At 54.8% G+C, this 23,295-nt stretch overlaps 1 protein-coding gene across 3 annotated transcripts in view; it reads left to right on the forward strand.

Annotated features, from left to right (window-relative positions):
* The window catches only part of LOC113258030 (sodium- and chloride-dependent GABA transporter 2), a 31,598-nt gene extending 12,635 nt beyond the window's left edge, over positions 1-18,963 (forward strand). For all 3 annotated transcript variants that reach the window (XM_057303202.1, XM_057303203.1, XM_026502700.4), the window contains 12 exons: positions 438-578; positions 4,073-4,157; positions 4,829-4,961; positions 5,864-5,998; positions 11,902-12,005; positions 12,875-12,999; positions 15,127-15,239; positions 15,561-15,698; positions 16,447-16,549; positions 16,993-17,093; positions 18,079-18,249; positions 18,565-18,963. In XM_057303202.1, the coding sequence (XP_057159185.1) occupies positions 438-578; positions 4,073-4,157; positions 4,829-4,961; positions 5,864-5,998; positions 11,902-12,005; positions 12,875-12,999; positions 15,127-15,239; positions 15,561-15,698; positions 16,447-16,549; positions 16,993-17,093; positions 18,079-18,249; positions 18,565-18,687 (1,472 nt within the window). In that variant the 3' untranslated portion in view covers positions 18,688-18,963. The remainder of the gene's footprint in view (positions 1-437; positions 579-4,072; positions 4,158-4,828; positions 4,962-5,863; positions 5,999-11,901; positions 12,006-12,874; positions 13,000-15,126; positions 15,240-15,560; positions 15,699-16,446; positions 16,550-16,992; positions 17,094-18,078; positions 18,250-18,564) is intronic.
* The last annotated feature ends 4,332 nt before the right edge of the window (positions 18,964-23,295 follow it).

Genomic DNA, 23,295 nt, shown 5'->3' on the forward strand with positions numbered 1-23,295 from the left:
GCTCTACACCCAGCTTGGGGCTTGAACTCACAACCCTGAGATCAAGAGTTGCATGCTCTATGGACTGAGCTAGCCAGGCTCCCCTGTTCTTGCTCTTAACGTGTATTTTTATATTTCAGAAATACATTAGCTTAATTCCAGGGAACATTAACTATTGGGATCTTTGAGTTCGTCTTATACATTTAAAAAATAACTTTAAATCAGTGAGTTTTCAAAACCGATCAAGATGGAAGGACACGGGAAGCCAGGGTCGAGTGCAACGAAAGACAGGGAGAAAAGGCCCTCCTCACCTGCCAGGGAGGGAGATGAGAGAGCTGGGAGCCTGGGCCCAGCACTGTCGTAGGGCTCTGAGAGTGGAGCGCAACCCCTGCCTAAGCTGGGCTGGGGGGCGTGTGAGAGCGCCGTCCCGAGCCCAATTCTGCGGTTTTCCGCTGCAGGCATCGGCTACGCGTCCCAGATGATTGTCGTCCTCCTGAACATCTACTACGTCGTCGTCCTGGCCTGGGCCCTCTTCTACCTGTTCAGCAGCTTCACCGTCGACCTTCCCTGGGGAAGCTGCCACCACGAGTGGAACACAGGTGAGGCCATCCCTGGAGAGTCCGCTTCCTCCTGCTGCGCTGCCGTGTTAACCAGGACTGGCATTATCCGTATACCCCGGCGCCACATCCCCAGCCTTCACTTGGGACGTACTAGAAATCCGCCAGGTAGGTCACGGAAATCTCGGATCAAAGATCAGCATGAGAACTCACCAGCATCACAGGCAAAATGTCACAGACTTAAAAAAAATTGTCCACTGTACTCAATTAAAAACAACTAATGTATTCAGTTCATAGATTATGAATTCACATATTAGGCAAATCGACCTGGTTTCTTTTTATGTAGTTTAGCCACTTATTTATTTCAATTTGCTGTCTGATCACTTTGGGGTATGTATGTGTCGTTTGTCCGTTATCTTTGTCGCTCACATCTTCTTTCTGATACTATCTTAGGTCTTTCTATCTCACAGTGCATCCCGATTTAATCGGGGAAGAAGCTGTTTTGTGTGTCATTATAATTTATAAGAACACTTGATGTCTCCTGTGCTTGTAAGACTGCATGTGACTCTCCTACAAGACGGCAGGAGCCACCCGTGGCCATAGGACTACTGAGGATTTGGTTGAAAGTAACGAAAGTTGAAAATCCCTAGGGTAGTGCTGTCCAAGAGAGCTTCCTGCGATGTGGCGAACGTTCTCTGGCTCTCCAACATGGCAGCTGCCAGCTACGGGCGGCTGTTGAGTGCTTGAAATGTGCCCCGCGAATGTGAGGACCTGAGTTTTTAAGTTTTTGTTGAATTCTAAGTAATTTGAAGGTAGCCACATGGGGCTGGAGGCTACCCTAGGCACAGCACAGGTGGGGAGCTGTCCTATCTGGACCAGCTCGCGCTCACTGCCCAGATATCCCTCGGTGCCCGTCAGTGAGCCCTACCTGTGCCTTGATTCCTTTCTCTGTTTTGTTCTGTTTTGATTAGGTGAGGTAGTCAGTCCGGAGCTGGAGTTTGAGTCCTTTAGTTGCCAAGGAGGCACATGTTGCAATGTTCCGCAGGGCCCCGCTGGCCCTCGGAACTTTGAGCCCTTTCCAGGCGTTCTGTTGCTGATCCCTGCCACCTTCATTCCACCAGTTCGCACATGAAGGGTCCGATCTTGGAGGCTCCTCCCCCGGCACCCCAAGGGTCCTTAGGTTCTTCTTAAACGTGCCCGGTAGTGCCTGCCCTGAGCCCGGACTCCGCTGCGGCCCTTCCCTTACTTTCTGGCTGTTGGTCAGCAAGGTCTGGAGGGCCAAAAAGGCATCTGTATCTGTGTCTCCTTTGTGCCCCTAGCACAGTGCTGGCTACACCATAAGCACAAAACCATATTTTGTTGGATGAGTCCAGTCTTAAAAATCAGTTTTATTCCAGTGTTTTCTTTATTATGTTTTTTTCTTCTTTCTTTCTTCCCTCCACCATTCTTTCCTCCCTCCCTCATTTGTTCTATTTACACTGAAATCACCCTTGACGACCAGCTTGTCAGATGCTGATTCGATCCAGATCTTAGGGGAGTTCCTTTTGTAGAAATGTTGCAGATTTTTGGTGGCCTAGGGCTTTTGCTTCAGGGCATTGTTAGGCCTTCAAACCTTGGGGTTGACTGGGGGATCTCTGAGACAATCTCCAGCCTTTTGCTTCTTGACATTTTTGACATTTCTCCTAGTGAGCCGGGTTTTACTCAGAGCCTAGCATCTTTTGTAGTAGAGGACATCCCATCCTGTCAAGATGAAACAACGCTTTTCTGGGTGAGCCAAGGCTTCAAGGAAAGAGAGAGGGTTTAGTGGAAAGAATGCTCGATGGGCATTCATTCAACAGATACTTATGGAGCTCCTACCCTGTGCCAGGCTCTGTTCTAAGCGCTGGGGTTATGATAAGGCACACAAAGATCCTTGCCCTCGGGGCGCCTGGGTGGCTTAGTCTGCCTTCAGCTCAGGGCGTGATCCCGGCGTTCTGGGACCGAGCCCCACATCAGGCTCCTCCACTGGGAGCCTGCTTCTCCCTCTCCCACTCCCCCTGCTTGTGTTCCCTCTCTCGCTGGCTGTCTCTCTCTCTGTCAAATAAATAAATAAAATCTTTTAAAAAAAAACAAAGATCCCTGCCCTCATGGGGTTTTGTTCTAGTGGAGAGACACAGACCATAACCAAAATAAATGCCTAATACATATTATGTTAGAAGAAGTGCTAGAGAGAAACTTAAAACAGGAAGCAGGGACTGGGAGTTTTAAGGGTGAGAATTATCATTTTCAACTGAGTCATCAGGGAAGGCCTTACTGAGATGACACAGGAGTCATGTTCTGAAGGAGGGGGTGGGGAGTCAGCCACTGAGATTCATGGACAGACCCCAGGTACAAGGAGCAACCAGTGCAAAGGCCCTGAGGTGGCCTTGTGCCTATAACATTCAGGAAACAGCCAGGGTGTGTCTGGAGCAGGTGTGACTGGAGCAGGTGAGTGGGGGAGCCCCAGGGATGAGGTCAGACGTGATGGGCGTAGATTGAAAAGGGCCTTGGAGGCAATTATAGAGGTTATGGCTTCTTTCTCTGTGTGGGGTGGGAAGCTCATCAGAGAGTGTTAAACTGAGATGTGACATAGAGTGACTTAAATTTTAACAAAATCATTCCGGCTGCTGTGTGGAGATTGCACAAGGGAGGCAGGAGTAGAAACTGGAGGCCAGTGAAGGAGCCACGAAACGGTGGGGACCTGCACCAGGGTGCTGGTAGTGGCCATAATGAGAGAGGTCCGACTATAGGTGTTTTGAAGGTAAGACATACAAATTGCTCAGCTGGATTCTAGCCCTCACTTAGTCATTTATGAGCTGTGACAGGAAGATTCACTTTCTTCATGTGTACAATGGGGAAAACACTATCTGGCTTAATATTTTCTAGGATTATTATACTAAACACAATATACAAAGAATGTGAGCCCCCGTTGTGAAACGCCAAGGTCACTTACAGGTACTTAAAAGCCTCTACTTCCTGGGCACCTCACACTCGGGTTTCATTTAGTCCCTCGTCGGTGTCACAACTGGATATCACTACGTGCATTCTGGAATCGAGGGAAGCGAAGTCAGAGGGCCACACGGCAAATAAGCAGAGGGTCAGGATTCGAGCCAGAGCTTTCTGACCTCGTATCTGAGCTCTTGGCCACTCGGCTGCATGTCTTCCCTAGAAAGCATTTTTATGATCCCTCTGAGATTGTGCCTTCATACGAGGCAGTGACCTAGAAATGGTTGCGTGCTTTGAAGCAGTCGGCGCGCAGAGCGTCCTTCCTGCTATCTGATCGTGCTTGAGTACGAGTGACATCTAGAAGCCCACACGTAAGATCGTGTGGGAGAAGGTGAGGTAGGCTCGTTGAGGGTATTTCGTATTCGAGGAGGTTTTGTATGGACAACTTCAGCAGCCCGCTTCCTTCCAGATCCCTTACTTCCCGTTGCCCTATGATTTCACACCCCTGTCTCTGGCCATGCCAAATAGTGAATGATCTTTCTCTTGCTTCCTTCCCTGGGACCCACGGGTAGACTACTGCGTGGAGTTCCAGAGGACCAATGGCTCCCTGAATGTGACCTCTGAGAATGCCACCTCTCCTGTCATCGAGTTCTGGGAGTAAGTGAGGCCCTCTCCCCATCCCAGCGTGGGCTGTGTGTTTGAAGGAAGGGCACAGGGATGGGCTCGTGTGGTGCTGACCCTCAGTGGACAGCAAGAGAAGAATTTCTCTTTCCTTCTTTGGTGGCCCCCATCACCTAAATGGCTTTTTTTTTTCTTGTTGGGCTTGTGTTTGTGGTTAATGCAGAACTGGTTTCGAAGATGAGAATTTTGCAGCTCTCCTCAGGCTGCACCCTCCTTCCCTCCCCGCACCCCCATGTTAGATGGCGCACACGCATGTGTGCGGACACTCCTACCTCCCTCCGCCCCGAAGCTGTGAGGGCGCCACCTCCTAGCTCCCCTCCCTCGTGTCCGTGTTCACCTAGGACATGATTCCTAATATCAACACATCCTGAAACACTGGTTGAGAAGATATGTGTCTGCACTTCCCTCTCTAGGTTAAATTGGTACTCAGCCTCCCAGAGCACACTTACCTGGAAACAGTTTATATTTGTCTCCCTTGCTATCTGTCCCCATCTCTGGGCAAAGGAGAGCCTCGTGGGACTGAGCGAAAAGGGCCGACAAGCCTTTGGACAAGAGCCTGGAGGCATGGCTCCACTGCCTGAGACACATGGGCCACAAAACTGAGGCTGGGGACAAAAGTGGAGCCCGGCTCAACCTTCTTTCCCCAGGAGGCGGGTCCTGAAGATCTCTGATGGCATCCATGACCTGGGGGCCCTGCGCTGGGAGCTGGCCTTATGCCTCCTGCTCGCCTGGGTCATCTGCTACTTCTGCATCTGGAAGGGGGTCAAGTCCACGGGCAAGGTCTGTGTTGGAGAGCTCCTGGCCCCTCTCGTCCCAGGACTCCCTGCCCTCCCTGGGGGCCTGGTCACCCAGGAACGCCCTGAGCTGTAACCTGGTCAGGAACGGGAGGGAATGAGCCCATCAAGATTGTATGTGGCTCCCTTCCTTGATTCTGTGCCTCTCCTTGCTTCGTTCCTGTGCACTCTGGTATGTGGGGAAGTGGAAAGGAAAGGAAGGAGAGAGAAAGGCAGGAAGGACACTTCCAAGGATGTGATCTTGCAGTATACCACACATGGGGCACATTCAAACTGAACACATGTCGTGGCTCCCTAGCTTATCCACCAGTTCTCTGGAAAAGGAATCCCACTGAGACTATTCATCTCGAAATGATCCGCAACCACCCTGAGAACTTGGGGGACTCTCTGCCATAGAGTGTACGAGGTGTTAGAGGGCATTCTGAGTTCTCCTGGACTCTTGCCCTGGAGGCCTCTGACAAGGCTTCCTTCCTAATCTGGCTACCCGGCTGTGCTAAGCTTGTAAGCTCTGTGAGGACAGGGATCATGTGTTAGAGAGAGCTTTTCGTACCCGACAGCCCTTTGCCATAATTCTAAGCACACTTGTTGGGAGCATGCCTGAGTTCATTCAGTCACTTAACAAATATTTGCCGGGTATGTGTGTGGGGGGGTAGGGGGGTGCATTAAGCGGGAGGGAGAGAGGGATAGGGGAGGTTGTGGCTTAAGGCAGAGGGCAGATGGAGCCTGAACAGCTGCAGGGGTGAGAGGGAGGGGGCAGAGAGAAACTCTCTTGACCTCCTCTGTGTGTGTGTGGAGGGGGGAGCTCCCGCCTCCTGCTCTGCGGCTGGGTCTCAGGGCCCCTCCTTCCAAACTCACAGGTTCCTTGTCTTTTGTCTGCCCTCTGGCCAGGTGGTGTACTTCACAGCCACATTCCCTTACCTCATGCTGGTGGTCCTGTTAATTCGAGGGGTGACGCTGCCCGGGGCAGCCCAAGGAATTCAGTTTTACCTGTACCCCAACCTCACGCGCCTGTGGGATCCCCAGGTAAGAAGCCACAGACAGGGGCCATTCTGCGGCTCTGGAGGCTTGTTCCCTGCTCCTGGCCCAAACCCTGTTGTGTCCATGGTGGCATCCGGGGTCTCCAGCCATGTGTCAGCTGCTGTGTGTGGTCCCCCGCTTGGTTCACACTGGCTGGGGAGCCCAGGCACGGTTCTCAGGGGTTGTGGATCCGTCCCTTGCAGGCCTGGTCCCCACCACCATCTTCCCCGTCCCCCTTTCCCATTTTTCCTCTGGGTGATCTCGTCTGGCTTCCTTACCCCTCCACCAGCCCCTCTGGCTCCCTCCCTCTGCCCACGTGCCCCCTCCCAAGGCCCAGTGCCCCAGCCCCTCCCAGTGCCAGCTGGGCTGGTGTCGAGTTTCCCGTCAGTTGTCAAGAGTCCCCCCCCCCCCCCCGCCTCCCCCACTCTTCCCTCCCCTCCAGTCCTTCCTTGGTGCCCACTCTGTCCGCCTCGGCCAGCTTCCTCGCGGCCTGGCCCGGGGCGGGTGCGGCGCTGCCTGCTCCCCGGAGGGCGTTGGAAAGCGGGGCCGGAACTCCGAAGCCACTGCCGCTGACGGGTTTCTTATCTTCACCTGTTTGGCAGCCGTTTTGAAAGCTGGCAAAGCCAGGAGGTGTGGAGGGCCGGGGGGAACGTGGGGAAGCTCCACCCCAGAGCCCCGAAAAGGCCTTGCCCAGCTATGTGCCCCGCCTCTGCCTCCCTGGCACAGAGGTCGTCCTCCCTGTGGGTGCTGGAGGAGCTCTCTGTGTCTGGAAAGGGGCCCTGAGCAGACATAGGGCGGGAGGCTCCCGGCACAGAAGAGACGCCAACAGTTTGGACGGCTTTGCAGACGTTGCAAATGCTGAGCTCCCTGTTGGGCAGAATTTGGGGGGCATCCAGCACGGCTCCCAGCCACCCCGGCAGAGTGAAGTCCTGCCATCCTGAGTTCTACCGGCCACCAGAAGCCACCAGTGCACTTGTATTCAAAAGCTCCCCACGGAGTCCAGCAGCCTTGCGTGCTGGGTCCTGCTCAATGATCTGGTGGGTTATGGGCTTATCCTTCCCTCCCCATTTCTTAGACGTAATGGAGGTGAGCACCGCCCCTGCCTCATCTCCACGTCAGGCTTCGGAGCAAACCGTAGAACTGTAGTTGTTGCAGCTGAAAGGCCCCCAGAGATCAGCCAGTGCAAACTCCTCATTGAACAGATGAGCAAACAAGGCCCAAGGTCACACAGCAGGAAAGTGGCTGGCCAAACAAAGTGGACTTTTCTGGTGTGAATCATAAGCCCTTTGACTTCTCTGGAACCCAAGTGTTGTGGTGGAGAGCCCACAGCAAGCAGAAGGTCGTGGGGGCCAGCTTTGAAGGCCGGGGGTAGAGGTTGGCAGGATCTCTTGTGTCAGGCTGGGAAGGAGGAGCCGTGTTCAGGCAGGGAGACAGGCAGGTAGACTGAAAGAGAAATGGGAGGGAGGGGCCTAGTATTTCTGGAATGGATTTTTGGCTTCTGTGATCAATGCCTCGTTTGTCCTGATCGGCTCTTTATAGTCAACAACGATTGAGCCCTAACTATGTCCCTGTCATTGTTACATGCTAATCCTCACGGCAGATCAGGGAGGTGTCCCCATTATATAGGAAAGGGAGGCCTAGAGAGCTTAACGCATTTCCCATTCTCACATTTGCAACTGGAACCTGGGTCTAAATGATGACAAATCCCATATGCTTTATGATCTCTCGAAGGCAAAGTCCCCATCTACTCATCTTTGTTTTCTCTCAAAGCTCATTCATTCAGCAAAAAATTTACTCAACATCTATTATGGGACAGGTCTGTTCTAGGAGTCGTGATTGTTAGATGATAGCTTCCAGCAAAGTCAAAATAAATGCGAAGAAGGTGGACCAGATAGCCGTCAACTCTGAGCGTTAACAAGGCCATGATTCCATGTCTGGGTTACTGCAGGGAATAAAACCTCTTTTCATCTGCCATCCAGGATACCACCCTTCCAACTCCAGCCAGCTGTAGGCTATGCAGGGAGCGTGTGCCTTCCAAGTCCTCTGAAGCCATGAGGAGGGAGATGTTTCCAGAGCCGGGCTTGGTCTGGGCTTCCCAGCAGCCTTCTCGGCCGCTGGGCCCCGGTCTCCGGCTGCAGCTAGGCCTCTGTTGTCCCTGGACAGAGCAGCAACTTGCAGGTGCGATGCCCCTGCCAGAGCCCTGATTGAATGTAGTTGGCACTCCCCAGGAAGTGTGAGAATTCCAACTGGCATTTGCCTGGCGCTTGAGAGAGCTGCAAAATTCCTGCTAGCCAACACAAAGACCAAGAACATCTCTGTCTGCCAAGCACTGGGTCTGGGAGCGGGCAGGCAGGCAGAGACAATGCTGGCTTTATCTGGCTCCCTCATCTCTTTCTGCCAGGCTTGCTGCCTGTCCCTCTCCCGGTGTTCCCTGGGGCTCATCTCTTTCACACGTGGAAAGGGCTCCTGGAGACTCCGGACTCTCCTGGGCGCTGGTTTCTTTCCCTTGCCTGGCCCTTTGTTCTGCTGCCTTTGCTCGGTAGATGGATAGGGCAGTGGGGGTAGGGTGTCCAAAGAGTCCTGTGGAACCTTTGAAAGCTCAATGTTAAGCTCTTCGAATGAAGGGTCTGTTTAGGGAGGCGGTTGGAACCTTGATTAGAATGGGTCTTTTTATTTTGACATCTATGGGACCTCATCATCCCTGAAAGGTGAGTTGCCCTTTTGAAGTCAGCACAGCAACACCAAACAGCCGCAGGAGCGGACACACTTATTACGCATGCGCTTTCTGCCGGGCACTCTCCTGAGGGCATGACTCCGCGGAGCCCCACGCAACCCCACGCAACCCCACGAGGGCCCTGTTAGCTTCATCGTGTGCATGAAGAAACTCAAGCGTAGAAAACTTAAGAAATTTGCCCCAAATCCACAAAACCAGCATGTGGGGGAGCTTGGGTCTCATGCCAAGGAGTCTTTAGGAGTCTGTTGTCTTGATGACCACGATCTACGTTTTCCAAAGTGTATGAATGTATGAGTTTTCAGGGCTGTTTTTTATTATTCCAGAAGGACAGGGAACTAATACTTATTTGTGTGCTAGGGATTTCACATATATTATGCTTATTTGTTATTATACCCATTTCCATGATGAGATAAGTGAGGTTCAGAGAGGTTAAGTGATTTGCCCAAGATCACACAGCTAGTAACTAATAGAGTTAAGAGTTGAATGGTTCAATGTGACTCCAAAGCCCAGGCTTTTTCCATTACACACTATTGCCTTCCTAAAAATAGCAAATATAATCATCCTTGGGATTGAGCTCAGTTGAAAACATCCTTCTTGGATCGTCTAGAGATCTCTGTCTTCCTCTGCTCCCCCAAAGGCCTCGCTCTTCTGCCTACAGTCCACCAGGTGTTTCTCACACTTGTTTTATTCTTGATCAGTCTCCTGTCACAGCCAAAGACACACTGGGGCTTTGTTTTAGAAACCAGGGCTGCTGGCGTGGTCAGGGAGTAGCTCGCCTGTGGTGGGGAAGAGAACAGCTTGCTCTGCGTGTTCCTGCGGCCCTTCCTCTGACCCCATTCCTCTCCCCATCCCAGCAGGCTTGTCAGGCCGCAGCTGGGCCAAGAGCGGGGTGGGGGGCTTGCCAAGCTCTCGGGGAGCGGACTTTAGTTAGAGGCTCTGGGTCTGACTCTCGCCCTCTGAACTCCCAGCACTCCTGCTGCATTTTCCTCTGTTCTCATTAACCTCTGCCCCCAACCCAGTAGTAGTCTGTCCCCCTCAGGGCAGGGTGAACTGCCAAGTCACAATTTTTCATATTTTTTTTCCCCAAGCCCAAGTTCTCGAAACTTCATCACCGTGGGATTTGCGGCCCCTGCCTGTGTGTGGGCAGCCGCAGAATGTCTCTGAGGACACCGGGGAGTTTCCCTGGTAACTCGCGGGTCAGTCTGCAGTCTGGGCATTGCCGAGCCCAGGGAGCAAACTTCCAAGACCCCAGGCTGGGCAGGCTCCTGGGCCATCTCCTGGATGGCCTGTTGGGGAGAGATCACCTGGGCTGGTGGCTGTGGGGCCCCGGGGAAGCGGTGTGTCCCAGCCCTCCCTCTCGGGGCCTGGGTCAGGCCTCTCCGCCTCTGGCCTCAGGCCCCACCAGTAACCTGCTGAGCGGGAACAGAGCAGAATAGGGGTCCCACGGTCACGGACTTTTCCTAAGGTGACTCTCCTCACAGTCTCCGTGGGGCAGTTGTGGGAAAAAAAACCTTTGAGACATCTTGAAGAAGCAAACGGACTCCCCCAGGCGCCCCCTCAAAGGTCCACAGCATCGCACAGAATTACGTTTAGCCCCCGTTCTGGCCCTCAGGTTCTCACCATGCATTCCTACCCTTTCCTTCTCTAGCTTCTGGAATAAACCCTGAAACCTTCTCTCCTTTCCCCGTGATAATTTCCCCACAGGCGTAAAACAGTTTTCCTGCTGTTTCCACCTTTGTGCGCTGTTTCCCTGTTAGCTCCGGCCCCTTCTGGATTGTCCACTGCGCTTTTTGCCGCGGACACCTTTTCCCTGGTGGCAACCCCTGCCTCGCAGCATAGCTCGGGGCTGGGGTTCACAGCGAGCAGTAGGGACAGGAGGCTAGAGATGCTCTCCCGTGTTCTCCACCGTCTTTCCCGCTCTGTCCGGCTTCCCGCAGGAAGGGAATAGAACGAGAGGAGCGGGTGCCCTGGGCGCGTCCCGGTGCCCATTCTCAGGGCCTGTAGGACAGCGAGTCCCACATCCGGCTGACATTAGGATCATTCAGGAAGCTCTGAAAGTAATACAGATTTCTGGGTTTTCCTTCAGTCCTAGAGATCCAGTACCTCGACTGGGGCTTGCCGACGGGGCCCTGAGACCCACCACAGCGCTGGGGGAAATGGGTCCTTCCACAGGGCTGCGGAGGACAAGACAGCGAGGGGGGTTGCAGGCGGAGGCGACAGTCAGGAAGCAGGGAGAGCCGGGCCAGGGACTGAGGCTTTGCTGCATGTGGGCATTTGGAGCTTGACATGAGTGGAAGGAAATCGGGGGCCTGTTTGGGGGCCGCGAGGGCAGAGCGAGGCAGAGACAAGAAAAGGCGAACCCGGAGAGGTTGGGCCTGGTGGTTTCCGCGCGCAGAGCTTAGTGCTTCCTTGAGAAGCTCGCATCCTCTGAACACAGGGGGTGCCTGGGGGAGGGTCTGCGGCCCCAGGACCCCACCTCCCACGGATCTGCAGGGCTGCCCAGTCCTGTTCGCCTCGATGTGCTTTCTCTTTGGGATGTTATTGTAGCGGTTGAAGCTACATCATAACATGCCGGCCGGCTCGGCCAGCTGAGACAATAACGGCCAGGACCCCGGGGTTAGCCGCAGAGCTCTCCCCCCCATGGAGTACAAAGCCCTTCCCAGATGCATTCCTGTTCAGCCTCTTGACTTGGTGAGCTGAGGATGACTTCCTGCTTTCCAGACAGCGGATTTTGAGGTGTGAGGGGCAAAGCTATGTTCTCGCCACCACACTGATATGAAGGACCCCCTAGCTCCAGAGATCCTGTCCCCGGATTCCTTCCAAACCGGTCACACTGCCAGGAGGGCCCAGGAGGGGAGAAAGTGGAGGCAGAGCCAGGGCCTTATTTCTGTTGCAGAAAGTTGGTGCCAGGCCTGGCTTAGTCCTAGAGCTCCCTCCCAGGCTCCTGCACCCCGGGTCCTTCAGCCTTCTCCCAGTGCCTGCTGCCCACGCCACCCCGGTAGTGCCTGAGAAACGCCATCCGGGGGCTCATTGCCATAGCTGGGTCGCAGGCTGAGAGCAGCGTTCTCACCACTGCTAGCCCGTGCTCAGCTCAGCCACGGGCCTCTGTGCTCCCATGGAGGCCAGACAGCCTGGCTTTCCTGGGGCACAACGTTCTTGCCTTTTCCCTGTGTAGGTGTGGATGGACGCGGGCACCCAGATCTTCTTCTCCTTCGCCATCTGTCTAGGGTGCCTGACGGCTCTGGGCAGCTACAACAAGTACCACAACAACTGCTACAGGTGACTGGGGGGTGGGGGGCGCCGACCCGCCTCGCTCCCCTGCCCCTCCAGGGTGCTAGCTCAGGGGTGCTTTGGAGGGCCCAGCGGCTCATGGATTTGCCTCCCCCCACTTCCCCATGCCCCAGGGCCACCAGTTGCTGAAAGGAGCCAAGGGCAGCACGGGCAAAGGGATTGCCTCCAAAGGCTGGGGTGGGTGTGGTTGGCTGGGAAGCCGCAGGGGGTCCCAGCCCTCTGGCTAATGGAGAGGTTAGTGGGCTCACGCCTGACAAGTCATTCATCATGCCAGGCAGCAGAGCCCCATTTGCCCCAGTCAACGCTGAACCCTTACCTATGTTTACCTCACCGCCCCCCATCCCGTGTCCCCCTCCCCAGGGTTCCCTCCAGCCTCCTGGGTTCATATCAGAGCATCTCAGCCAAGTTCAATTTTAGCTTGAAAAAAATCACATGATGCATTTCAAAATCAAATCTGGGGGATGAGGATTATGTGTTGGTTGGGATTGTCCGTGTCTATACCCTCCACAGTAGCGTGCCACACTGAATTGTGTCTGAGCGGCGGCGTCCCAAGACGTGTGGTGGCAGTGTGGCGGGAGGGGAGCTGTGCGGCAGTTCGTAATTTTTAGATGAACATTATTCTTCCTTAGAGCCTTATTCTTTCATGATTACCGTGACTGACCCCAAGTCTCAGCTAGTGGGGTGGGGGGGCAGGCAGAACCCACCCCTTGAATGCTCATCTCCATCCTGCCAGCAGCCCCCCTCTGGCCTGCGCGAAGGGCTGGGGCCGGTGTCTGCCTGTCGGAGAGGCTGCGCCCCGGCTTCCTGCGGGCCCCCCTTGCTGACCCAGCCTGTCTCTGCCCCCCGCCCGCCTGCAGGGACTGCATCGCCCTCTGCTTCCTCAACAGCGGCACCAGCTTCGTGGCCGGGTTTGCCATCTTCTCCGTCCTGGGCTTCATGTCTCAGGAGCAGGGGGTACCCATCTCTGAGGTGGCCGAGTCTGGTGAGTGCTGTGGGGCCGGGTGCCAGGGGTGGGTTCTGTGGGCTTTGTTTGAACCTTCACCAACTGAGATCTGGACATGTTTCTATTGTCACCTATGCTGGGGGTCACCCACGGTCACCCTTCAGTGGACACGTCCTGGGACGATCTGGGGGAGCACATCGACATGCACCCCAGCTTCAAAGGGTAGAGGGGTAGACGGGGAGCATTTCCCACACCTGGCCTCCACGTCCTTACCCTGGAGGCAACCAGTGTGACCAGGCTCATGTTTCCCCTTCCAGAAATGGTTTAGGCATCTGTGAGAAGAAAAGTTACACACACACATGCACACGTACGTGACATTCATACGTACTTAGCACATATTACTGTGTCTATTTCTTACCCCCCTTTTGGAAAACCAATTGATAATATACTGTAGACACTGTCCTGCGCTTTGCCTTGTTTTGCTCACTTTAAAATGTATCTGAAAGATAAGTTTATGTTGGCATAGCGTTTCCTCAATTTCACCATGCAGTGTTGCTGCTTTTATATTTTTTCTTATTTTTCTAAAGATTTATTTATTTTAGAGAGAAAGAGAGGGAGAGAGAGCATGAGCAGGGGGAGGGACAGAGAGCAGAGGGAGAGGGAGGGGGACCTCAAGCAGACCCTCCACTGAGCGCAGAGCCGGATGCAGCGCTCGATCCCAGGACCCCGAGATCATGACCTGAGCTGAAATTAAGAGTCGGTTGCTTAAATGACTGAGCCACTCAGGCGCCCCCATTGTTGCTTTTATTTTATTTTTTTAAAGATTTATTTGAGAGAGAGAGAGAGAAAGCATGAGAGAGAGAGTGTGTGAGCATGCACATGAGTAGGGGGAGGGGCAGAGGGACAGAATCTCAAGCAGACTCCCACTGAGTGTGGAGCCCCACGGGGTGGGGGCGGGGGGGGTGGGGGATCAATCTCAGGACCCCGAGATCGTGACCTGACCTGACACCAAGAGTCAGAGGCTCAACCAACTGAGCCACCAAGGGGCCCCCTGTTGTTGCTTTTAAACAAAGTCAAGAACCAGTCCCCTCCCTGGGTAAGCTGTCGATGTCCCGTCCCTGGGTAAGCTATCGATGTCTCTTGTCCTTCCGCTACCCTTGAGGACCACCCTCTTGCCCCCTGCAGCAAGACAGTGTTTTACCATCGCCTTCCCAAGCGCACCCTGTTACGCAGAGCGCCAAGCACTGGGAACTGACATCACTGATTCTTACTAAAAATGATGACGTTTCACTTTTATTAAACATTTGCTATATGCCAGGCACTGTGGGAAGCAGTTTGCCTGCACCATGCAATGGAAAGCTTTGAGGCAGGACTGGTATTAGCCCCATCCCACCGTGTGGCAAGTGGGGCTAAAGAGGAAAACGGCCGTCCACACCGATTCTCAGAGGCAGCGTCCGTTGGGTGAACCCAGGCGTGGGCACGTGTACGTGCGCCCGTCATTTGAGCCAGCTGAGAGGAACATTAATTTGTTTGAGAGGCTGTCAATGGTGCTCTGAAATTAATGCCCGTGACTCGTTGTAGGGTGACAGGAAAGGCTCTGGGTGCAGAGGTGGCAAACCGGTGGCCCCAGGTTCAGTCTAGTCTTGGAGGTATTTTCTTTGGGAGCATCGTCTTTGTAGAAAGAACACAGCGATTGCCGTGGCGGGGTCGGCATGGCGGCGGGTCTCGTCAAGCCCTGCGTGTGCTCATTTGACCCTGGGTCAGCTGCACATACGTACGTGGCCTGCCTGGCCTCTGAGCTCTTTTAAGCGCGCAACCTCTGGTTTGGGGCCCTCGGTCCTGAGAGTGAGCCTGAGGATGTGGGGTAGAGCTTGCAGAAATGCAGCTGACGTGCCCCCTTCCGGTCTCCTAAAGCCTCTTTACGCCCACAGCCTCTAGGTTCTATTCCTGCCGTGAGAACACAGTGGGTGGTGCCTTGGAGATTTGGGGACCAGGTGGAGGTCGGGGTGGCTTCTCCCGGGGAAGCTTGGGGGCGATGATGGTAACTTTGGGGTGAGGTTCCCTCTGGCTCCTGTGAATCCTGACCCACACCGGGCAGCCTTGGGGTCACACGTGGCCTGGAGCCCGCCCAGGCACTGGAAAGTGTTCCTCTGTTCCTTGCTGCAGGCCCCGGCCTGGCTTTCATCGCCTACCCCCGGGCTGTGGTGATGCTGCCCTTCTCTCCTCTCTGGGCCTGCTGCTTCTTCTTCATGGTGGTCCTCCTGGGACTGGACAGCCAGGTATCTAGAGGTGGTCACGCACAGCCTGAGGGATAAGTGGGTGCGTGCGGGCTGAACGAGGGGGAGCCGTAGACAGGATGCTGAGCCCGATGTCCCGAGGGACCTTAGGACAGTTGGGGACTGGGCAAATGTCACAGGTGGAGACCCTTCTAGGGACCGAGAGGAGCTCAGCAGGGTCGGTCCAGACCTAAGCACGCCAGGACTGCTCTGGAGGCGGGGCGGGGCGGGGCTGAGCCTGGCAGCAAGAAGCCAGAGCCGGCTGATGCAGCAGCGTATTTTGGGAGCTCTCTTTCCCTCCAATTCTTTTGCCCTCTCATCCAGTTTGTATGCGTAGAAAGCCTGGTGACAGCGCTGGTGGACATGTACCCCCGTGTATTCCGCAAAAAGAACCGGCGGGAGCTCCTCATTCTGGGCGTGTCTGTCACCTCCTTCTTTGTCGGGCTGGTCATGCTCACAGAGGTGAGGGTCCGGGAGGCGTGAAGGTGGGGGCTGGGTGAGGACAAGGCGAGCTGGGCACTGCCACCTGTCAGGCAGGCCTCCCGGGCCTCAGGGCTCTGGGACTCCCTCCTTTCCCAGCCACAGGAAGCACCGAGTAGGTGAGGCCTTCCTCTGGCCTTGGAACATTAGCCACCTACCTTCGGGGGTGGCTGAGGGGTGATTCGGCCCCACGGTAAGCTAAGAGGTATGAGAAAGATGGTCAGGAAGTTCTGGGTTAGGAAAAATTGCCTCTCCAGCAAGCTCCCATGACTTCCCAGGCAGCTGAACCACGTTCCCGGGACAGACTTCAAAGGGAGAAAGGGAGCCCTGGGGATGGGTGCTATTCTGTGTTTTGTCTCAAGGGAGAAGGAAGGAGATGGAGCTTGTCAGCTTCACAGTACTGATGACGGCCTCTGTCCTGATCGTCCGCCAAAAAGTACACACTTCGTCTCGGACTTCTGGGTCAATCCCTCAATGTTCTCAGGGATAAGCTAACAATAGCTGTCTGTTGTATCTATCTTCCCTCCGAAAATAATAAAACAAATAATTATTGTCTCATATCTGCCCTAGTGCCTCACAGCTTACAAACTATATTCTGTTTTAATATCTGTCTCCTGTGATCCTCACAAGGTCTGCTCTGTGTCTGAGGGTGTGAGGCTGGAGGCCAGGGGGGTCAATCCGTCTGTTTCCTCTGGACACACTTCTGGCTTTTTCTCTCTTCCCCGGGCAGGGCGGTATGTACGTGTTTCAGCTCTTTGACTACTATGCAGCCAGTGGCATGTGCCTCCTGTTCGTGGCCATCTTTGAGTCCCTCTGTGTGGCTTGGGTCTATGGTGAGTGACTCTTCCCCCAGGTCCTAACCCAGGGCTCAGCGCCACCTCAGGTCCCTTAGACAAGAGTCATCCTCCCCTGCTCAACCTCAAAAATCTCAAGAATCTTCAATCGTTATCCTTGGAAGGGCCCTCCAGAGCTTGCTTTGGTAGCTTCCTGGTGATGGCCGCACAGCAGACCGCCCCAAGTGGGCCCATATCCTGTCCTAGCCAAACCTCTTCAGCCCTTCACGACCTTGACGATCAGAAAGTCGTTATCTTTGCCTACACCAAGTTCTGCCCCCTGCCGTGTATGCTTATGAATCCCAGGGAAGAGATTCTCCCAGCAGTGATTTGGAAAGAAACCATGGTATCTTCTATTTCTTGGTCCTTGCCCATCCAGCCCATGCCTCAGATGCTAAAGAATGTCCTTTCTCCCCCTTCCTTCCTTCTGTTCTTCCTGGCAGGAGCCAGGCGCTTCTACGACAACATTGAAGATATGATTGGGTACAGGCCGTGGCCTCTTATCAAATATTGCTGGCTCTTCCTCACCCCAGCTGTATGCACAGTAAGAGAACCTTCCGGGTAAAGTGACGTGAAGGCGAAGAGAGATGGTGGTAGTAGGAGGGTAGATAGGCTGTTAGCCCTAGAAGGGACTTCTCCACGGGGACTGAAAATAATTTTAGATTTTCACTCATCCTCCTGTTGGATTCTAGAAAATGGTTAGCGAGATAGATTCTTCCTTTCCAATTCACAGAAGGTTAAACTGAGGTCCAGAGCTGGCAGATGGTTTGACCAACACCATGATGTGAGTCGAATGTCACAGGCAGGACGGCAACCCAAGCTCATTGGGCTGCTTGCAGTAATACTAATAGCCACAGCAATAATAACACCACCATTACAGGGCGCACACTTTGTGCAGGGCATAAGGTGCTCTGCACATGTTAACCCACTTGATCTGCCCAAGAACCCCATGAAGGATTACTATTATACTCATTTTATGGATGAAGCTGAAGCCAGAGAGGGTAAGCAATATACCCTAGCGAGGAAATGGTGGTGAGCTAGGCTCGAGCCCAGTGGCTTGCCTCCAGAGTCTGAGCCATAAACCACCAGGTGCTGCCTCCTGGGGCTTTCTTCTGTGTGTCAGTTGCTCCCCTAAGCCCCCACTGTATGTGGGGTATAAATGCGGCCCAGGGGGAAGGAGGCATGATCCCCTGCCCTTGAGGCCCTCGCAGCAGCCCCACCCGATGGTGCCGGAGCCTTAAGCACCAGAAAACACCAGCAGCCATGTACCCCTGAGCTAGCTGAGGGCCAGCCCTGGAGAGCTACCCAGGGGCATGGGGCCCTGCAGGGACGCGGGAAGGAGGTGCCCTGGAAATTCTATTGGGGGTAAGGATTTGGAGTGGAATGTGGGTGGGGATTGGGGGTTGATTGACCCAGATGAGGCCAAACCAGGCTTGCAGTGTGACTGATGACTGCTAGCTCTTCCAGGGGGCGTGGAGGGCGCCAGGCCCTGCTCTCCCAGCCCCTTTCTCTTCTACTCTCCTCCTCAGGCCACTTTCCTCTTCTCCCTGATCAAGTACACTCCCCTGACCTACAACAAGAAGTACACGTACCCATGGTGGGGCGATGCCCTGGGCTGGTTCTTGGCTCTGTCCTCCATGGTCTGCATTCCTGCCTGGAGCTTCTATAAACTCAGCACCCTCAACGGCTCCTTCAGAGAGGTAGGGGTTCGCAGGGAGGGTCAGGAGCCCAAGACAATGACGTAGGGCCCCCGTGAGGATAGACAGATGCCTAGCAGGGTAGGACCTGGTACACAGGAGCGCCACTGAGCCTGGTGAGGCTGCGGGGGAGGGGCAGAGCGAGTACTTACAAGTCTCAGAAAGAGACTGATGCCTCTAAGACACAGGGCGGGATGAGAGGGTTGGCGTCTGGAGGGCAGGTGTGTTGGGGGGCCGCAGGCAGACACTGGGGGTGAGGGAAGCGGGCAGTTGTGCCCCTGACCCCCCTCATGATAGCCACCTTCACTTCCCTTGCAGAGAATTCGCCAGCTCATGTGCCCGGCTGAGGACCTGCCTGGATGGAAGCGAGCAGAACCCTCTGCCCCTGCGACACCCAGGACATCGCTGCTCATCCTCACAGAACTAGAGTCTCACTGCTAGGGCCGCGGGGCCCGGGGTCGTGCCCATGGGCCTGGCTGTGGGGACAGCCTCCGCTGCCGTAGATGAGACACAAGGGGATAGCTGGGAATCCACTCTGGGTTGAGCACCTCCCACCAGAACTTCCCTGCTCCAGGGGTGGCTGAACAGGTGTGAGATGCTGGTTTCAAGAGCACCCCCTTTGAGACAGGCCTTGGGAGGCCGGGTGAGGGCTGGTGGGTGGAGCGAGAGACCTTTCCCTCTTACCCTTCATTCCATTAAATCCACGCTCCTCCTGTCCACTGCCGGCTGTTCCGCCTGGTTCCTGCCTTGGCTGCCTTGAGCACCTCCTCACTTTAAAGTTGTGGCTTTGCACCCCCCACCTCCTCCTGTCTCTCCTTCCCTCACTGAGTTCTTATGGCCCTTGAGCAGAGGGGATGGTGGTGCAGAGAAGGCCAGTGGAGCCCAGCTGAGACCCTCCATCTTCAGACACTCACACCAGAGGGATCTGTCACACTCTGTCCATGTCCCCTCTCCCCCAGCCCTTTCCCTCCTCCTTCGCTGCTCTGCGGAATAAGCAGGGCAGTGGAGGGAGGTACAAGGGGACCTGAGCCCTAGCTAGAGGAAGGAAGAGGAAAGCGTGGCTGGGTTTCTTTCCGCCCACATTCCCCTTACCGCCTCCCTTCCTGACCCCGCCTGCCAAAACGGTGTGTGAGCGCGCCGCCCCGGGGCTTGAGCCAAGGGCACACGGGGGACAGTAGTGACTGCAGACCTGAGGCGGCAGGTGCGACAAGCCCTGGCAGAACGGGCACTACCCCAGCTCAGCCAGCAGAGGGACCCCACTTTCTCGGGACCACCTGGCTCTTCTGCTCAGGACAGATGCCGGATGTGGCACCGCTAGACTTGGCCACAAGGGGGCGGCACTGCCATGACCACGGCTCGAGGTCTGGGCGGGAGTCGCGCAGAGGAGCGCTTATAGTCAGGCTGCAGAGAGGATCCTGGTGGACGGCAAAGCTTGTCCTACCTGGGCATGGCTGGGCCCCAGAGGATCCCACAGGTGTGTCTGCAGCTTCTACGTGTGGAGCTGGGGCACACTTATCTCTTGGTGTGTGTGTAAGTGCCTGAATACACACAGCTGCGTTTCTCCCTGACCCTATGGAGGCTTCGGGATCTGCCTGACCCCACCTGTGCTTGGATGGTCCTTCTGGTGGTGTCTGGGGCAGCATCTGCGATTCTCAGAGCTGCAGACTAAGGGCGCACAGCATTCCCCGGGTGATTTCCCTGGTTTGTTCCGCAAGTCAGTTAGTGGGAAAGTGCACTGAAATCTTTGCCAGGCTTCAGGGTTTGATTTTTCTGTTGCTGTTTGGAGAACTTATCACAGTGGTCGCGACCCTCCTGTTTCTTGGCGTTGGCTGCTCCTTCCTGGGCAGTGCCTGGCTGGGCATCCCCCAGCTGTGCCAGGCTCCATTACAGCCGTGAGGTGGGTGGAGTAAATGTGCGAGAGAAACCTGGCATCTCCACCCATCTGACGATATTTCCAGAACACCTACTATGTGGCGCTGTGCTATGCTCATGCCGCATGTGGTGCAAAAATAGATACAATTTCTGCAGTAACAACGTGTGGCCGATGCTATGGAGGGAAAGCAAAGTGCTAGGAGAAGGAGTAGCTGGGGTCTGGGAAGGAGGCTGCTGGTTTAGGTGGGGTGGGCTGGGAAGGCCGTTGTGAGGGTGTGCTGGCTGTCTCTCCAGCCAGCCATCTGACCCCAGTTGCCAGCAGCTATTAGGCCCAGAGCGGATGCCTGCCTGCAGTGCGGCAGCTGGTGATTCGAATTCTAGTTAGGGGACTCATTAACAGAGGGTGAAAAGAATCCATTGGGCCCAGCCCTAGAAAGAGCAGGGTCCAGCCTTGACCTGCTTCTACTTGTCTTTGTGGAAGTCACATGCAATTCAGGTCTTCACGTGTTTCTGGTGGAGGCAACGCCGTGCCCCCACCTGCACGCAGTCTTGTTGTAGAGCTCAAACGAGGTCATGGGTGTGAGAGCCCTTTCAGTCGCTCGGTGCCAAGCGGTGTGAGGTCATTAAACCTGGTGGGGGGGATGAATGAGGGTGACCTGCTCTAATAACCCAGGGGGTTGACAGGCAAAGATGTGAGAGAAAAGCCACTTGTCAGCCTCGGGGTGGGGGAGCGGGAGCTTGGCTTCAGCGGAGATGGTGGGGGAGGGGCTGCTGTCTGTCCCATTTGCTTGCTCTGCCTGGAAGGGCAGATACTGGATCCTGCAGTTCTTCAAGGAAGAAGATACAAAAGGAAGGGGACCCCTCTTGTCTAGCAGCCCCACCTGTTAGAGAAGACAGGCAGTACAGGGGCGCCTGGGTGGCTCGGTCCGTTAAGCATCCCACTCTTGGTTTCGGCTCAGGCCATGATCTCGGGATAGTGGGGTCAAACCCTGCTTCGGGCTTGGTGCTCTGCTTGAGGCTTTCTGTCCTCTGCCTCTACCCCATCCCCCACACGTGTGCAGACGGGGAAGAACCAACGAGGCGCTGAGCCCACTAGGTGCCTTGGAGCCTTGGGTCACATACCTCAGACCTTGCACATGCCTCGCATCCAGCCGTGTGCACACAGACACACAGTCCTTCCTTATCCTCAGATAAACGTGCACCAACTCAGACACACCGCAGTCAGCCAGTGTGCTCCTTTATAGAGCCTTGCAGTCCTGGCTTGGGTCCGAACCCTCTTACCTACTAGCTATGAGACCTTGGCAAATTCACCTTTCTGAATCTTCATTTTCTCCTCTATAAAATGGACATAGTAAGACCTGGATCAGTGTGTTGTTGGAGTCCAGTGGTGAGTGTAGGGAGAGCTGCCACAGGGACACATTTGAGCAAATCCAACTTCTTTCCCATGGCTCCAGCCCCACAACATTGGGCCATCAATGAAACACAGAAGCCCAGGAAGAGTTCAGAGGTGTCTTTGCAGTCTGATGGCCTCCCCGACCCCTGGCATCGTGGCATTGGGCCCATAAAAAAGGCTACCCATTTCCTGAGCTAGGCATTTCGGGGTTGGAGAGGCAAGGGAGAGGTAGCCCCAAAATAACTCACATCCTGTGGTCCCAGGGTCCCAGGGTCCTGCCTAGCACCAGCAGTATTGTCCAGAAAAAGCAGGACCTGAGTCCCCCAAGCCCTTATCTATCCCCTGGCTCTAGGAGAGCAGTGCCTTTCCAGAAAATGGAAAACTGGGATCCATTTTTTCCCTCAAGTTCCATCCATCCATCCATCCATCCATCCAACATCCAGGGCCTACTCTGAGCCAGCACTGTATTAAATGCTGGAGGCAGAAACAGAGAACTAGGAAACGTGTCCCCTACCCTTTAGATATTTCTGGTGTGGGAAACAATTACCCTGCAGTGGAACAAGGGTTGGAGGCTTGGAAAGCAGGTTCCATGCCAGGCTGTCTAAAAGCATGCATGGGGGCGCCTGGGTAGCGCAGTCGTTAAGCGTCTGCCTTCGGCTCAGGGCGTGATCCTGGCCTTGCGGGATCGAGTCTCACATCGGGCTCCTTCGCTGGGAGCCTGCTTCTTCCTCTCCCACTCCCCTGCTGTGTTCCCTCTTTCGATGGCTGTCTCTCTGTCACATAAATGAATTAAAAAAATCTTTAAAAAAAATATAAAGGCATGCATGGACTTAGATGCAGGTGGTGAGGAGAACGTTTTAGGGGACTCACAGTTCTCACTACAGCAAGATAACGGAGTCATCTTGTCTCCAGGCCCTTCCCAGTTTGGAATCTGTCTTAGGTAGGCTTTCCAGGTAATTTAGGGATTCCTACTTTTTGCAAAGACGGGGGTCTCTGGCCTCCAGGAGTTTACTAATTGGTCTGAATACCCAGTGGGGGTTGGAAGCTGCAGGCGCCGGGGGTGGGGGTGGGGGCTTGAGGAAGGGGGGGCTCAAAGTTAAAAGGAATCCAGGGTCAACAAGGCAGCTAGTCTCCTACAAGGCAAAGGCGAGGAGGCAGGACTGTCCATGTGTAACCCCAGGTCCTTGTGGAAAGCCCGACACATTATAGGCATGAAATAACATTTTTGAATGAATGAATGAGCCAGGAAATTAACCCTCTGCCTAGTCTGATTCTCTTTCTTCTCACTCCCCTTCATGGAGAGGCTGGGTGTTTTGTCCCAGAATGGCTGCCACGGCTGTTCTGTATCTCGTGGACTTTGGTGTCCCCGCTGCACTGAGCTCTATGGCTGACACGTGGTGGACCCAACATGCAGGGACAGATGCGGCAATGCAGGTCATACCGTCCCAGCTGAGCACAGGGTAACTGCAGTGTGAATTCTGCCTGGAACTCTGGCAGGGCTGACCCTCCAGCCGCCTTCTGGTTTCACAGAGGCAAGGGGTCTGAGAACTGAGACTCGCTCTGGCTTTCTCTTGCTGGGGAACCCCACAGGAGATGCTGCGAGGGGCCTGCGAGCCGCCCAGTGAGGCTGCTTGATGGAAAACTACAGACTGAGATTCTCACTTCACACCCCAGCCCTGCTGGGAAGTTCTAAAATACGAAGGGGAAGCTCATGCAAAGGGAAATTTCCCTTCTCCCCACAACTTCCCTTCCCTCCGCACCACCTGGGGCTCAAAACACCTTCA

This window comes from Ursus arctos, unplaced genomic scaffold (assembly GCF_023065955.2).
Source record: "Ursus arctos isolate Adak ecotype North America unplaced genomic scaffold, UrsArc2.0 scaffold_26, whole genome shotgun sequence".
Classification (NCBI taxonomy): domain Eukaryota; kingdom Metazoa; phylum Chordata; class Mammalia; order Carnivora; family Ursidae; genus Ursus; species Ursus arctos.